The sequence below is a fragment of the Arvicola amphibius genome, chromosome 12 (genome assembly GCF_903992535.2).
Source record: "Arvicola amphibius chromosome 12, mArvAmp1.2, whole genome shotgun sequence".
In the NCBI taxonomy this organism is placed as follows: domain Eukaryota; kingdom Metazoa; phylum Chordata; class Mammalia; order Rodentia; family Cricetidae; genus Arvicola; species Arvicola amphibius.
Genome location: NC_052058.2, coordinates 21226442 through 21240833, shown reverse-complemented (window position 1 = coordinate 21240833; position 14392 = coordinate 21226442). Strand labels below are relative to the sequence as shown.

The 14392-nt window shown below is 41.0% G+C and overlaps 1 protein-coding gene across 1 annotated transcript; it reads left to right on the top strand.

The window, feature by feature from the left end:
* The first annotated feature begins 9580 nt into the window (after nucleotides 1–9580).
* LOC119827365 (C-reactive protein) lies at nucleotides 9581–11175 on the top strand. Its single transcript, XM_038349009.1, has 2 exons — nucleotides 9581–9745; nucleotides 9961–11175. Exons 1-2 carry the CDS (start codon nucleotides 9682–9684, stop codon nucleotides 10572–10574), a joined length of 678 nt encoding a protein of 225 aa, XP_038204937.1. The 5' UTR covers nucleotides 9581–9681; the 3' UTR covers nucleotides 10575–11175.
* Nucleotides 11176–14392: the final 3217 nt, after the last annotated feature.

The following is a 14392-nucleotide window of genomic DNA, read 5'->3' as shown; positions in this document are numbered from 1 at the left end:
TCAGTCCAGAGGCCCCACGACCTTTGAGATAGGTTTCTGCGAGAGCGATCTTTTTCAGCAGGGGCTGGACTCATCGAAACTTAAAATCTCATTTGGAGTGTAGCTTCTCCAGTCATCAATAAAATTCTGTGTTGCATAGAAATTCTTGGCAGTGTCTTCATCTGCTCTTGCTGCGTCACAATATACTTTAATACTGCGGAATGCATAGTGATGTTTGAAGCCACTATAAACCATCTCCTGCATGCACTAACAGTGCCGAGACAGGATTCTCAGCATCTTCATTAAGATCTTCACACTTTACAAGGAATTTTTCTTTGCTTGTGAGAAAAATGTGGTCTTTATTGCTTCACCATTAACCTGCTGGGGAAGATGACATATGAATGAGTATAACCTCTATGTTATAGTGACACTATTCTTAATTTACGTAAAGCATCAATTTACATATTGAAATGAGGGACGGCCTAATTTGCATCCAGACATTTGATTTGTGGCGGAACAGGATGTGTACAGATCTTCTTCATGCCTTTTAGCCGAGGCAAACAATTCCATCATATGGAGAAAGCATTTCTCAGATGGAAGCTAGCATTCCTTCATTTTTTCCTTTGCCCCTGAAAACAAACAAGTGTTGCAAAGAGTTTTCCTGTGCATGTCATTGAGGGAGTTTTCCAGAGGCTGTGTTGGTAGAGGTAAGACAGTTGGGCTGTAGGATATGAGCATTCTTAATGCAACATATGTATCAAGTTGGAGAGTAGCAATGCCATCATGATATTAGACCATTCAGTGGATGTGGTTACAGTTCCATTTGTTAATTTTATCTCCTTTACTGTTTTATACTTTAAGTAAAAATGTTGCCCATTTTCTGTTTGACCTCCCTCTATGTGCTCTTTAGGTTTTAGTAATGCTGTGGCTAGCATCTTATATGTTATATATCCTAACTGATTACTTCTAAAGGGAAAAGAACATTTTAAATGTGTTTTATGGTTATTTTATATCAATATAAATATTAAACTCCAACTAATTCTAAAAGTTGTATGTGTGTATGCCTAGGATGTTTTATAACATAATTCTTTATTGATTCTTTGGGAATTTCATATCATGCACATCAATCCGGCTCACCTCTCCATCCCTCCATAGCCACCCCTCACCCCGGCAGCATCACCCCACAAAGAAAATGTTAGTATTAAGGCATCTGTACTGGCCTGACCTTGGGGTATACATCCTCAGCTGTAGCCACTAAGAGCACCTCCTGTACACATTCATTATGTTCCCTTTTAAAAGGGCCCTGCCCACCTCCCATCTCTCCCTTTCTGTCTCTGTCTGTCTTCTCTCTTCTCTTCTGCCGCTCCTGTCCCCTGAGGCCTGTTTTCCCCTCTCCCCTCTCACCTTTTCCCATTTGCTTTCCCCCATTAAAAAAACCCCTCCATCTGAGCTTTGTTGCATGGTGTCTTTCTCTCTCATGCCACCTTTTCTAAATTATAACAACCCACCCCAAAGTTAATTAAAAACAAAAGACCGACCTTGTTCCTCCATCTTTCCTGACTCTCTAATACCTCTTTATTCATCCTAGTGGCATCCTAGTTGCTGCAGGGTGTCACACAGTATACCCTTTTGTCCAATCAGCCCCTCCTTCAAGTGTTCATTGCAATGAGTCATTGTGTGGTTCAAGGTCATCTTCATCACTGGACCCTCACTGAAACTCCTCTTGGACGTCCTGCCATGGACATCAACAGAGACTGTGCCTGTGGTAGGGCCATGGACCCAGACATGGCTCTCAGTGGTATCCCAGACCTGGATGACACCATGGCCCCCTCTGGAAGGGGACAGTTCTGACCACTCAGATCAGCATGGCCCCAGGGACACCATGTCCTTTGGACAACAACATGGCCATAAGTTATGGTCTAGACACTGGACATCTGTGTGACTTTTGGTGGCAACACATGTCAACGTAGACTCTGGCTGCTGTATGACCACAGACCCAGACAAGGCCCCAACAGCAGCTGGGGCCTACTTGTCACTATGGTCCCAGGTGGCAGTGGCAGTGCAGGTCACTCCGATTGGCATGGCTCTAGTGGCAGCATGGCTATTGGACACCAACATGGACTCAGGTGGTTGACCAGACCCCAGGCATCTGTATGACCTTCAGTGGTTACTGAAGCCATGGATATCAACACCGACCCCAGCCACAGTAGGACCACAAACTCAGACATGGCTCTAGGCAGCATCCCTGGCCTGGATGTTACCTTGGCCCCAGGTGCCAAGCAGGCCACCCACATCGGCTTGTTCCTTATTGTCTTGGCTTCTCCAGTTCTGCTTCTTTCCACAGCACACGAACCATTCTGCTCCTCTTCCTCTCCTGTTTCTCCACCTTGTATTTGCTCATCATAATGGCACCCACCCACCTGGTGCCACAAGGCCCGTGGATGTCTTCAGCCAGCCTGGACTGTGAGGACCCAGGCTGGCCTGTGGGCGTCTTTCATCTGCCTGGGTCGAGTGGCACCAGGTAGGCCTGCCATAGGACTTTTGATATAGGCAGTCATATGTGCAGCTTGTACATTTCTGTCCTTTCCTGATCATTGGGTCATTTTACTCCTTGTCTTACTATACTGAATTTCACAATTTACATAGCAAGCATATCATCACTCCAAAGAGGTGGATCTAAAATTTTATTGTGTAGGAGCTGGAGAGATGGCTTAGTGGTTAAGAGCACTGGCTGCGCTTCCAAAGGACTTGAGTTCAACTCCCAGCACTCACATGGCAGCTCCCAGCTGTCTATAGCTCCATTTCCAGGGGATCTGGCATCTTGACACAGAGATACATGTAGGCAAAATAGCAATGTACATAAAAATAAATAAATTTAAAAAAATAAAATAAAATTTCATTGTGTATGTGTGGTGTAGAGTGGTGTGTGTGTGTGTGTGTGTGTGTGTGTGTGTGTGTGTGGTGTATAGCATGTGCTTGTGAGCATAAGCATCCATGTACATGCCAAGGCCAGACGAAGATGTTGTGTATTCTCCTTTCTTTCTGTATGTTTTATTCTCTTGAGGATTGCTGTTTTTTTTTTTTTTTTTTTTTCATTAGATGCGAGCCAGAGAGTTCCAAGGATTCATCTGTGTTTGCCCCTAGTGATGGGCTCACATATGTGCAGGGTCATTCTCTGTGTTCTTACATGGGTGATAGGGATTCAAACTCAGGTCCTTATGCTTGCTTGGCAACCATTCTTACTCACTGAACCATCTCCCCAGCCCCACCAAGTTTTAAGAATAATATTTTTTGTAGATAGAGTTTTAGTTGAAACTTTTATTTTAAATGTAACAAGGATGAATAGAGGTGAAATTTTTAAGCATGATTTTAAGATGATCCCTTTGAATGATATTTTGATGTTGCTATTTAAGTGGATCAGGATGGTATGAATTACATTGATAGGTTTCTCTAATGTTCTGGGGAAAACCTTTGACAGGCAAATGCTAATCATTTTACCTTGTGTAACATAATGCCCTGTAGCTGACTACCCAGAAAAGATTCTGACCTACTGCAGAAGCCCATGGGAACCATTCGGGCAATCAATCCTTGTCTAATTGCATGGCATGGACATCTACCCTTCAGTCATATCCGTGGATGGCTAGCCACACTCCCGCTATGAATGCTTAGGTGCGTTCTCTTGCCCAAGCTCGCCGACTTGTTTAGCTCTAACTGTAAGGTCTGAACTTTAGCTCCTCACTCTAACCAGGGAACTGCTGCCATGAATGTTAAGTTCTTATTTCATGCTGCTATTGTGTCATGGACTCACTTTTCCAACCTTGCCGGCTGTGGAGTTTGAATGCAGTTGACCCCCATAAACTCACAGGGAGTGGCCCTCTTGGGAGCTGTGGGTGTGTTGGAGTAGGTGTGGCTTTGTTGAAGGAAGTGTGCCACTGGGTGTCGGCCTTGAGGTTTCCTATGCTTACGCTTCTCTCAGTGTCTCAGTCTGTTTCCTACTGCCTTCCGATCAGGACGCAGCCAGCACCATGTCTGCCTTCAGGCCACCATGCTCCCCGTCCTGATGATAATCAACTGAACCTCTGAAACTGTAAGCTTCCACCTCAATTAAATGGTTTCCTTTATAAGAGTTGCCATGGCCAAGGTGTCTCTTCACAATAGAAACCCTAACTAAGACCCAGGCTCATAGCCAGAGAGCAGGAATTCTGCTCTCAGAGCCTGATGTCCAGTCCCAGATCCCGCACAATGTCCCTCCTGTGAGCGTTCCCAGCAAATACTGGTCAAACCAGACATATGAGCTTTGCAGGGGCACTTGCTTTTGTTTGTTGTCAATCCCACTTAGCTGTGATGTTTGATTTTTTTCCTATGTAGTTTGGCTATATTTTATTTGAATTTCTTTGCATATATAAGATTCATAGTTGAGATAGACCTCTCATTCTCTGGTGTTCTCTTTATTTGGATTTTAAATTAACTTTATGATATTCTTAAAATAAGTCAGGATAATCACAAATCCATCACTTCCAATATTTTTTATTCCTTGTGGTATTCATATTGATTATTTTTATTTCTGGGATCCAGACATACAAATTGAAGATCTTTGTAATTTTACTTCTTTTCCTGAATAGCAAGCTTCTTGACATGGATTAGACGTGGATCTTGTCTATGTATCTTTCCCAGGTTCCTTTGATATGTCTACTTGCATCACCCATATATTTTCTATTACTTTTATGATTATTTCTTTACCACTGAATAGTTTTCCTTCAATATACTAGTTTCTTGGGAACTGGAAAGATGGCTTGGAAGTTACGAGCCCTGGTTGCTCTTTCAGAGGACCCGTATTTCATTTCCAACATCTACATAATAGTTCATAACCATGTGTAATTCCAGTTTTGGATATGCCCTCTTCTGACTTTCACAGGTACCAGGCATGCATGTGGTACATATACAAAACACTCGTTCACATATAATAAAAATGTAAAAAAGAAAGTAATTTGTTTGTTAATGTTTTATATAACCAGACTATCTTAATTAGATATTTCTTCTTTCTTCTTGTTTTTGAAGACAAGTCTCATATAGCTTAGGCTAGCCTTGAACTTGCAGTGTAGTGGAGGATGCCTTTGAACTCTTGATTCTCCTGTGTCCATTTCCTAAGTGCCTGAATTACTGGCATGCATCACCATTACCAGCTTTTCCCATTTGCTCTCAAATTCCTAAGATAGGCCTATCTATATTTGTTAAGTGAGGCACTCTCTATAACATTAAACCTTCCAATTTGCCTGTGGATGCTCTTACCGTTTCTGTGGCCTATCTCTAGGAACTATGAGAAATGAGCAGGAAATACTGTCGGGACATATCAGTAATTTATCATCAGGCTTGGGAACCTTCTGGGTATCTACAAACTCTCGGGGCAATATCTTATTCATTGGCTAAAAGATTCTTTCTGCCTCAGACTGTGAAGAAAGGACTCTGGGAAAAGGAGCGAGGCCTGGTCTGAGAGCCCTAATCCACACTGCTGCCCAATGGTCTGCTGCTCACTTCCATTGTCCTTTACTTTAGGGCACACTAACACATTTTCACAGTAGCCGTTCCCTGCATACGTTTTTGGTCATGATAAATTCTACTGATGCATGTTTCCTGCTTTTTTGCATTTCAGAGAATTTGTTCTCCTTTCTGCCAATGAAACTCTTCTCCTCCAACCCTGGTACCATATTGATCTATTTTTCAGAAATATATTTTCTGTCATTTGTAGGAGCTGCAGTGGGAAGATGGTATTGGCATCTGTGCTCAGTCCATTACGGCTTAGATTTGTCTTCTATGATTGTTCTGTGATTTCTTCTTTCAGCTATGCTTTCATTTGTTTCACTCTACAATGTTACTGAGCACCAGCCACCAACTCAGGTCCAAGCTTTGTATCAGTTGTCTTTCAAGAAGGCAGTGCTATTACCCATAAATAAAATTTATGTGAATTTTTTTCTCGTTTTTCATAATAGACCTACTCTTTCTTATTTGTACCAGTCTATGTGCACTTTTTTTTTAAAGCCTTGGAGGCTTAGCTTGGGTTAGAAACTAATTACCAAAAAAGCAGAGCTCACTGATCTAGGTGCAAGTCAACATGCTCTTTTGTCCTTACTCACATGACGCTAGCTAGGTGTCTTCAGATGCTGCTGTCTGATGCCTCTGCATTTGCTCAGATTTCCATTCTCATCCGTGGTACCGGTATGTCTCTCCAATCTGTCTTGTCTGACTGCTTCTGCCTAGTTCTGACTCCTGTCTTATTTACATAACTCGTCTGGCTAATGACTTAGTCCCCGATCTTCATCAGCAGCTCCTAATATTTGTCAAATTGGTGACCTGAGGTCCATTAAATCTATGAATTTATAATCTCTCTTGTTTTGATACAACCCTTATGTTTCTTCCATTAAAAACTGTCAAACACTTGTCTGAGTATCACTTCCTTATTTAAGGACTTTCAAAGTCTTTCATTTGCTTTAAGTGAAATGGCCTTAGGAGCAATATTTTTATAGATTATTTTATTAAGCAGTTTATGTAAGTAATGGAAATAGTATAATAATAATTATGGGTACAAATGCAATAATTTTGCTGGTAGAATAGAATCATAATTATAATAGTGACTAGGAAGTAAGGAATATGAAGTAAACGCTATATTAATGATTTAATTTGGTTGGGTTGGGTGAGTAAAAATGATTTGGTACAATCTACAGAATTTTGACATGAAAATCAATACAATTCTGGACTGTAAAGACATTGGTTCACTAAAATGGACTATTATGGTTAGAGGGGTTCAAACAAGATTTTGAAATTTGTTTATGAAGCAGTAGAAAATGAAATTTGGATATTGGTGAGCATGTTTTATATTGTTCTTTTAGTCTCTATGATAGTTAGTTTTAACTATCAACATAATACAGTCTAGAATCACTTGGGAAGAAAGCCTCAGTATTGGACTGTCTAGATCAGGTTGGTCTGTGGGGGTTTGATTACCTGAACTGAGGCAGGGAGACTGCCCACCGTGAGCGGCACAATCCCCTAGGCAGGGGATATTGAACTGTATGAGAGTGGAGAAAGTGAGCTGAGGACAAGCATGCATGATAAACTATTTCCTTGCCATTTATTAGCAAACAAAATCGATGCAAAAATATTAAAGGACAAATGGGGAACCTGAGCCGAGTCTCAAGCCACCGCGTACACTTGCCATGGCTCGTTCCTCACTTGAAAGGGCAGCTTTTTCCTCGTCATGTCCATCCCCAATGAAAACCCCCTGCCTCTTGGACCAAAGCGCTCTTCTCAATTGTGGACCTGTGACAAATTCCTGTAACGTATGCATGCATCCATTGTTCTGTTCCTGATTATGGATGTGATATGACCTGCCTCTGTCACTTTTCTGTAACTCTGAACTGTGAACTCAAATACTTTCTCCCCAAGTTGCTTTTGTCAGGGTATTTTTTTTAAATCATAACAACAGGAAAGGAAAACATGACAGTCCTGAATCTCTCACTTCCATTTTTGTGGCTCAGTTTAAATACTGTTTCTGTGTAAAATCCTGTGCTTTTCTGCCATGGTTCCTATGTAAGGATACTAGGATGTTTCACAGCAAGTGATGATCAATTTGAAACCATGGTCTTGGGACCAGGTATTGCTACAAAGATATTTTTTATCTCCCCAAGCTCTTTGAGATGTAAATATCATAACCCAACTAAAATGTGTAAATGAATAAAAGGGGATTAGTGGATAACCCACTTTTGAAAATCAGAGTCCAGTAAGAGCATGGATTCAGAGTCTCAACATCATTGAGGTGCTATATGTCTCTTAGCTATAACTGGGAGTCAAACTTGGAGCAGTGGAACCAAAAATCACTTCTTAAGGCCTTCAGACCTGTTCACTTTCAAAACAATGTGCAAGCATTCAAGAAAGAAGTAGGAACTGTTTTCAGCAGTTGCATAAGATGAAAACCCAGAAAATGTTATTAAATTTAATAAGAGAGATGTTATGTTGTTTTGCTCTCAAGTGATGGAGGTCTGAACCTGAATCCTGGGTTTAGGGAGGAAAATATGAAACAATGGAGATTGTAGTTACAAATAACCTTTCCTACTTTCCTTCCTTTTTCCTCTCTGTCTCCTCTTTCCCCATTCTTTCTCAAAATGTTAGGTTATTATAGTATTGGTGTTTTGGGAAGTGATAGAGTAGAGAGTAAATTAATGATGTATAATGTAGAAAGAAAACTCATTAGGTGATGGATCGTCTGGACCTGTTGCAAAGGTGCAAGGTTGATCTTAGTTATATAGAGCAATTGCTTATTTCTTATGGAGAGGCAGAGGCTGGTAGATTTCACACTGGAAAGATATAAAGTGATATCAACCAAGCTCCAATATGAAAAAGACCAAATTCATGACGATTCAACAAAATATAAGACTGCAGATCCTTTAAGCAAATACTCAAGTTGATAGTCAAGGGCTGAGACAATGGCTTCATAATAAAATTTACAGGTTCAGTCTATCTTGTTGCTGTGCCAACCTCAACATGCAGCTTGCCCGTTGTCAGACAAAGGTGACGGTTCTATCTCCTATCAGCATGTATGAATGCTAGCCAGAGGGGAAGGAAGGAATGAAAGGGAAGCTGAATATATCTTCACTTTATAGAGATCATTTCTGTTCTGTCCAAATCTCATTCTGGTCTGATAGCTGATGCTGGGAAACCTAGTGTTTGGCAGGATGGGAATGCACCTAACTAAAACTGGTGTTCTTACTGAATGAATGGTTCTCTGCTTCAGGGGATACAGTGTTGCTTCTCTAATTTTTCAATTACAGGGTGACTCACAAATAGAATGAAAGAATGCACGAGGTTGAAAGGGGTTCAGGAGCAAGGCAAAGGAACACAGTTTTCAACTAGAAGACTGAGTTAAGTAGAGACCTACTTAACCGTTTAACTTTAGCTAGGCTATGTGATTTGTGAACAAAAGAAGCAAACAGCGAATCATCCTAACTCCTCTCTGAAGCTTCCACATTAAAACAACAACAACAACAACAAACTAAAGCAACAACAACAACAATAACAACAACAACAACAACAACCCAACCACAGAAAAAACAATGTTTCACGGGATTGAGCACAGTGGTACATTTGGGATGGGACACCTGTTCCCTTCAGTCAAACGCCTCTGATAAGTCTATGTAGTTGGCCAAGAAAAGTTAGTTTTTGGTGCTGAGAATGTCATGCTCATTTTCTTTATTTCCCAAAGCGTAAAAGAACAGCTTCCGGAAGTGGTTAGCAGATGCTGGAGATGCAGGCATCATATGCACACACGTGAGTGCTCATCTATTAAGCTAAGATTTCCCATTATTTTCTTAACCTAGATAGGCAAAGGGGAGCCTTGGGAAGCATCCTCATTTTTCCTGTCACAAGAAACTGGTGATTCAGTGGTCACAAGAGTTTGTAATAAATAACCCACATTGATTTCTCTGTTCCAGAATGATTTTGGCTTCCCTTCCTCCCAGTGGTCTGACATTTGCCCCAAGAGGCAGTGTTAGGAAATCATTTACAAAGTGGTCCAGCCTCTCCGTCTGCTATAGTTATAAATCCAAGATTGGGCTGGGACTGAGGCAAGGGATCCAGGACTTCTCACCATTGCTCTGTCAGATCCAACTGTGTCCTTGTAGTGGAGAAATCCAGATCCCAGCAGCATCAACAGCCATGAAGAGGCTTCTGTGCTACTCACTGATCTTGATCAGCTTCTCTGAGGCTTTTGTCCTGAAAGGTAGAAGCTATTCTGTAGATTTGATCTGGGGTGAGAAGGATGAGAGCCTAATATTTAACATAGGGAATTCAAGAAGCAGCATTGGGTACAGATGTGTATTTGTGTAACCTAGGAAAAGGCCAGATGCATCTTGATCTCAAACTCTACTTGTAAATGAGGGATATATCATTGTTATCTGAGAAACTACTCACCTTTTTTGTTTTTCTGTCTCATAGATATGTCTGAAATGGCCTTCGTATTTCCCAAAAAGTCATCCAATTCCTATGTATCCCTGATTGCACAGTCAAAGAAGCCACTGACAGCCTTCACTGTGTGTCTCCGTATCTACACGGATCTGAGCAAAGTCCGCAGCTTCAGTATTTTCTCTTATGCTACCAAGAAAAACTTTAATGACATTCTCATATTTTGGACTAAGGATGAAGGGTATACTGTTGCAGTGGGTGGGCCTGAAATAGTGTTCAAGGCTTCTGCAATTCCTGAAGCTCCAACACACATCTGTTCCAGCTGGGAGTCTGCTACGGGGCTTGTAGAGCTCTGGGTTGATGGGAAACCCAAGGTGAGGAAAAGTCTGCAAAAGGGCTACACTGTGGCGACAGACGCAATTATCATCCTGGGGCAAGAGCAGGACTCATATGGTGGTGGTTTTGATGCAAACCAGTCTTTCGTGGGAGACATTGGAGATGTGAACATGTGGGACACTGTGCTATCTCCAGAACAGATCAATACAGTGTATGCTGGTGGGACACCCAGGCCCAATGTTTTGAACTGGCAGACACTGTCCTATACAGTACAGGGTGACGTGTTTATCAAGCCCCAGCTGTGGCCCTGACCTACTGTTGTGAGTCACAAGACACCTCCTGCGATTACTTTCTCTCCCTTGTCTCCGGTTATAGACCTTTTAACATCAACAGATGCTGCAGCTCTAGTCTGTGAATATAACCCTTTCACCTCCCTGCTGTGCCTTCCTCGGCACTAGGGCATGGCATTGAAGTGTATGGCGTTGCAGTTTGTGCATCATACTGGGAATCTTTATCAAAGAGAATCAAAATTATGCATGTTTTTGTTTTTGAATTTTTTTTTTGAGACAGGGCTTCTCTGTGTAACAGCCCTGCTGTCCTGGACCTTGCTCTGTAGACCACGCTGGCCTTAAACAAGTTGAGATCCACCCGCCTCTGTCTCCCAAGTAATGGGATTAAAGGTCTGTGCCACCACTGCCTGACTTTTTCCATATATATTTTTAATTGAAAGATTAGACAATCACTCATCATCATATAGAAGAGGAAATGGACACACAGAAAGGTCTTGTTTAGGCAACCCAGAGAGATGGAACACTGTCTGCACTGTGCTCAGAGTCAGTTCTTTTCTGGAAGAAAATCTGTATCTGAACTTCCCGGTCCATGAGTCAATAAAGCCACTATGGTTTGAATGAACTGGGGCTGTTTCATGACTAACTTCATTATCAACACTGTGAAATCAAGAGCCTGAGTTCAAGCTGATGTTACAGGACCATATCCATACCACTCCACCTTCTGCTGCTGAAATCTCTTGTGATGAGTCATTTTGAGAGGCACAGCCCTGCTTTGGAGAGAGCTGGTCATTCATGAGTTCAGTTGTGGGGTCTGACACTTTCAGAATTCCAGTTTGGGGAAAAAAAAAACCCTAAAGATCATTGAGAGTCACAATTCTGTAGTCAAGTCCCATGATGGAATACGTTTGTTTCATTCTGTTTGGCTTCTTAAAGAAACAGACTCCTGCGGTATCCTTTACCATGGTCTTTCAGAACTGGGTAAATGTTGAAGTTATCCATAAGGCCCTCCTTATTCAGGGTTGGGGAAGGGGTTCATTAAATCATTGTTTTAGGGAAGGCATATGGTAGACTGGCTAAATAGAGAGGCTCTAGGGTTAGGTCCAAGTCTTGGTTTTATAACTTACCAATTTTGTGACCTCTATGACTCAGTTTTCTTACTTACATACAAATTGGGAGAAATGATTTAACCCACTTAAAGGGTGATTGTAAGAGCCAGATATGGTCACACAAAATAGAAATATCTTATAAAAGTCACCCTCTGTTTTTGTTAGTGAACATTGTACTATATGCATAAACATTATACACCCCAAAAATACCACTGCTGGGATTTGTCTAGGTTAGCAGCAAGTGAGTTTTTGTTTTGCTAAGAATTTAGTATGGACCATTAGGAGAATGAACAGAGTGTCTTTGAAGAAATTATTTATGAATATCGATTTCTCTAATTGACCTTTTATAACTATTTAGAAGCACAAGAGTTAAGAAAATACATTCTTAGGCAAAACTGTGAGTGCAGATAATTCTCCATTGTCCAATTAGGGTAGATCCATACACCCTGACACTCAGCTAAGTGGTAGAGGGGTTGATGTTCTTCTCTAGTTAACGAATCTAACCAAGAGATATGTCTTAATTATAGAAGTCCATCCCAACTCCCTAGGGATGTGGGATGAGCTAATATGTTCTTCAGAATTCAATTATGGGTATCTTGCTATGCACAGTCGAGTGGAGAGCCTCTGGCCCTGATGGTTTTATCCAGGGAAATTTTAATAGGTAGCATTTGCATTCTGTGTGGATTAAAAAATGTTAATAAATTATTTCTATAGTGCTTAAATTTAAGCAATTTAACTTACTGGTGGATACTTTGACGTAATCTTTTTAGAAAATGTATTCCTCGGTACATGGTGAATTGTCATCTGATATAAAGTTGTTAGATGTAATCTAATAAAATGCTATCTACTGAGGATGATTTTGGTTTGGAAATGTTGGTGCTATCATTTTATATTTTTGTAAGTGAATAATACCAATCTTCCATGTTTATCATGCTTCTCCATTGCCGGTGGGAGTGCAAACTTGTACAGTTGCTTTGGAAATCAGTACGGTGATTTCTCAGAAAATTAGGAAACAATCTACCTCAAGACCCAGCAATATCACTGTTGGGTATATACTCAAAGGATGCTCAATTATAAAACAAGGACATGTGCTCAAGTATATTCATAGCAGCATTGTTTGTCATAGCCAGGACCTGGAAACAACCTAGATGCCCCTCAACTGAAGAATGGATAAAGAAAATGTGGTATATTTACACAATGAAGTACTACATAGTGGTAAAAAATAATGACATCTTGCAATTTGCATGCAAATGGATGGATCTAGAAAAAAACCATACTGAGTGAGGTAACCCAGACACAGAAAGACAAATATAATCTGTACTGGGTAATAGTGGAAATACTGTGTCAATACATGTCTTCCCAGAGTTCATATATTCATCTTATCCAGTAGCATTAAGTACAAGTTAAAAAGACAGAGAGCCATGCTGTACTTAAACTCTGATATTAAAACCAGGCAATAGCTAGGAAGATGGCTCAGTTGGTAAAGCACTTGTCTTACAAGTCTGAGGATCTGAGTTCAGTCCCCAGAGCCCACACAAAGTTGCCAGGCATGGTGGTCCATGCTTGATCCAGCACTGGGGAGGTAGAGACAAGAGGACTTCCAAGGCTCACCAGTCAGTCAGTCAGATCTAACTGGTAAGCTCTGGAGTAATGGGGGATGCTGTTTCAAAATGGGTAGATGGTGTTCCTGAGTATGAACCACCCCTGAGAGTATTTTCTGTCTCCTACATTCAAGTACAAATAAATGTGCATACAACTGCACACACCTGTGTACAGGTAAATATGCACAAACATACACATGCACACATATAAACAATTAAAAATGATATGTCTTCTTTCCCGGAAAGTAAGTTAAGTGGGATTATTTATTTATTTATTTTTCCTACAGAAAACAGAGACTCCTAGTTCAGTTTCCCTGTACACCTGGCCCAGTGACACCCTATAGACTAACCTGGAAACCATTACCTCTGGGATGTGGATCCTGAGTGTGGACTCACTGGCTTCAGAACTGCTAGGCCAGACTCTCCGGAGTTAGAGCCTGGGAACGTAACACATCATATTCCCAGTGTGCGACAGAACTAGTCGTGTCTGGTGGGCATTCGTAGTTCCCAAGAAGCTTCAAGGCAGGTGTGGCTGTCTTTAAAGAAGGATCTAGAAGAGATAGACCCAAAGAATACCCCTGACCCAGCTTTGGTGCATGCTCCATGCTCTGTGAACACGAATAAGTGAACTCATCATGTTCCATCGAGGCTCTGAGGGTGCTGACTGTCTAATAACAAGGCAGATCCCTCATAATATTTAAAAATACCCTGCTGGGCGGTGGTGATGCACAATTGTAATCCCAGCACTTGGGAGACAGAGGCAGGCAGATCTCTGTGAGTTCGAGGCCAGCCTGGTCTACCAGAGCTAATTCTAGGACAGGTTCCAAAGCTACAGAGAAACCCTGTTTCAAAAAAACAAAACAAAACAAACAAATAAAAACAAAAAACACCCTATTATTTTTCAAAAATATTTTTATTTTTGAAATTAAATATATATTTATTTAAAATATATATCAAATATAAATATAATTATACCATTTCCTCCTTTCTACCATTTAACCCTTCCCACATACCTCCCCTTGCTTGTCCTGAAATGTGTGGATTCTGTTTCTTTAATTGTTTTTACTGTTACACGTACACACGCACACAGTATTTTTTTTTATTGATTTTTATTGAGTTCTACATTTTTCTC

Excerpts from the sequence above, each read along its gene's own strand:
- LOC119827365 (XM_038349009.1), top strand. The coding sequence starts at position 9,682 with ATGAAGAGGCTTCTGTGCTACTCACTGATCTTGATCAGCTTCTCTGAG. Across the intron at positions 9,746-9,960 it reads TGAGGCTTTTGTCCTGAAAG|ATATGTCTGAAATGGCCTTC; the intron begins GTAGAAGCTATT and ends TCTGTCTCATAG.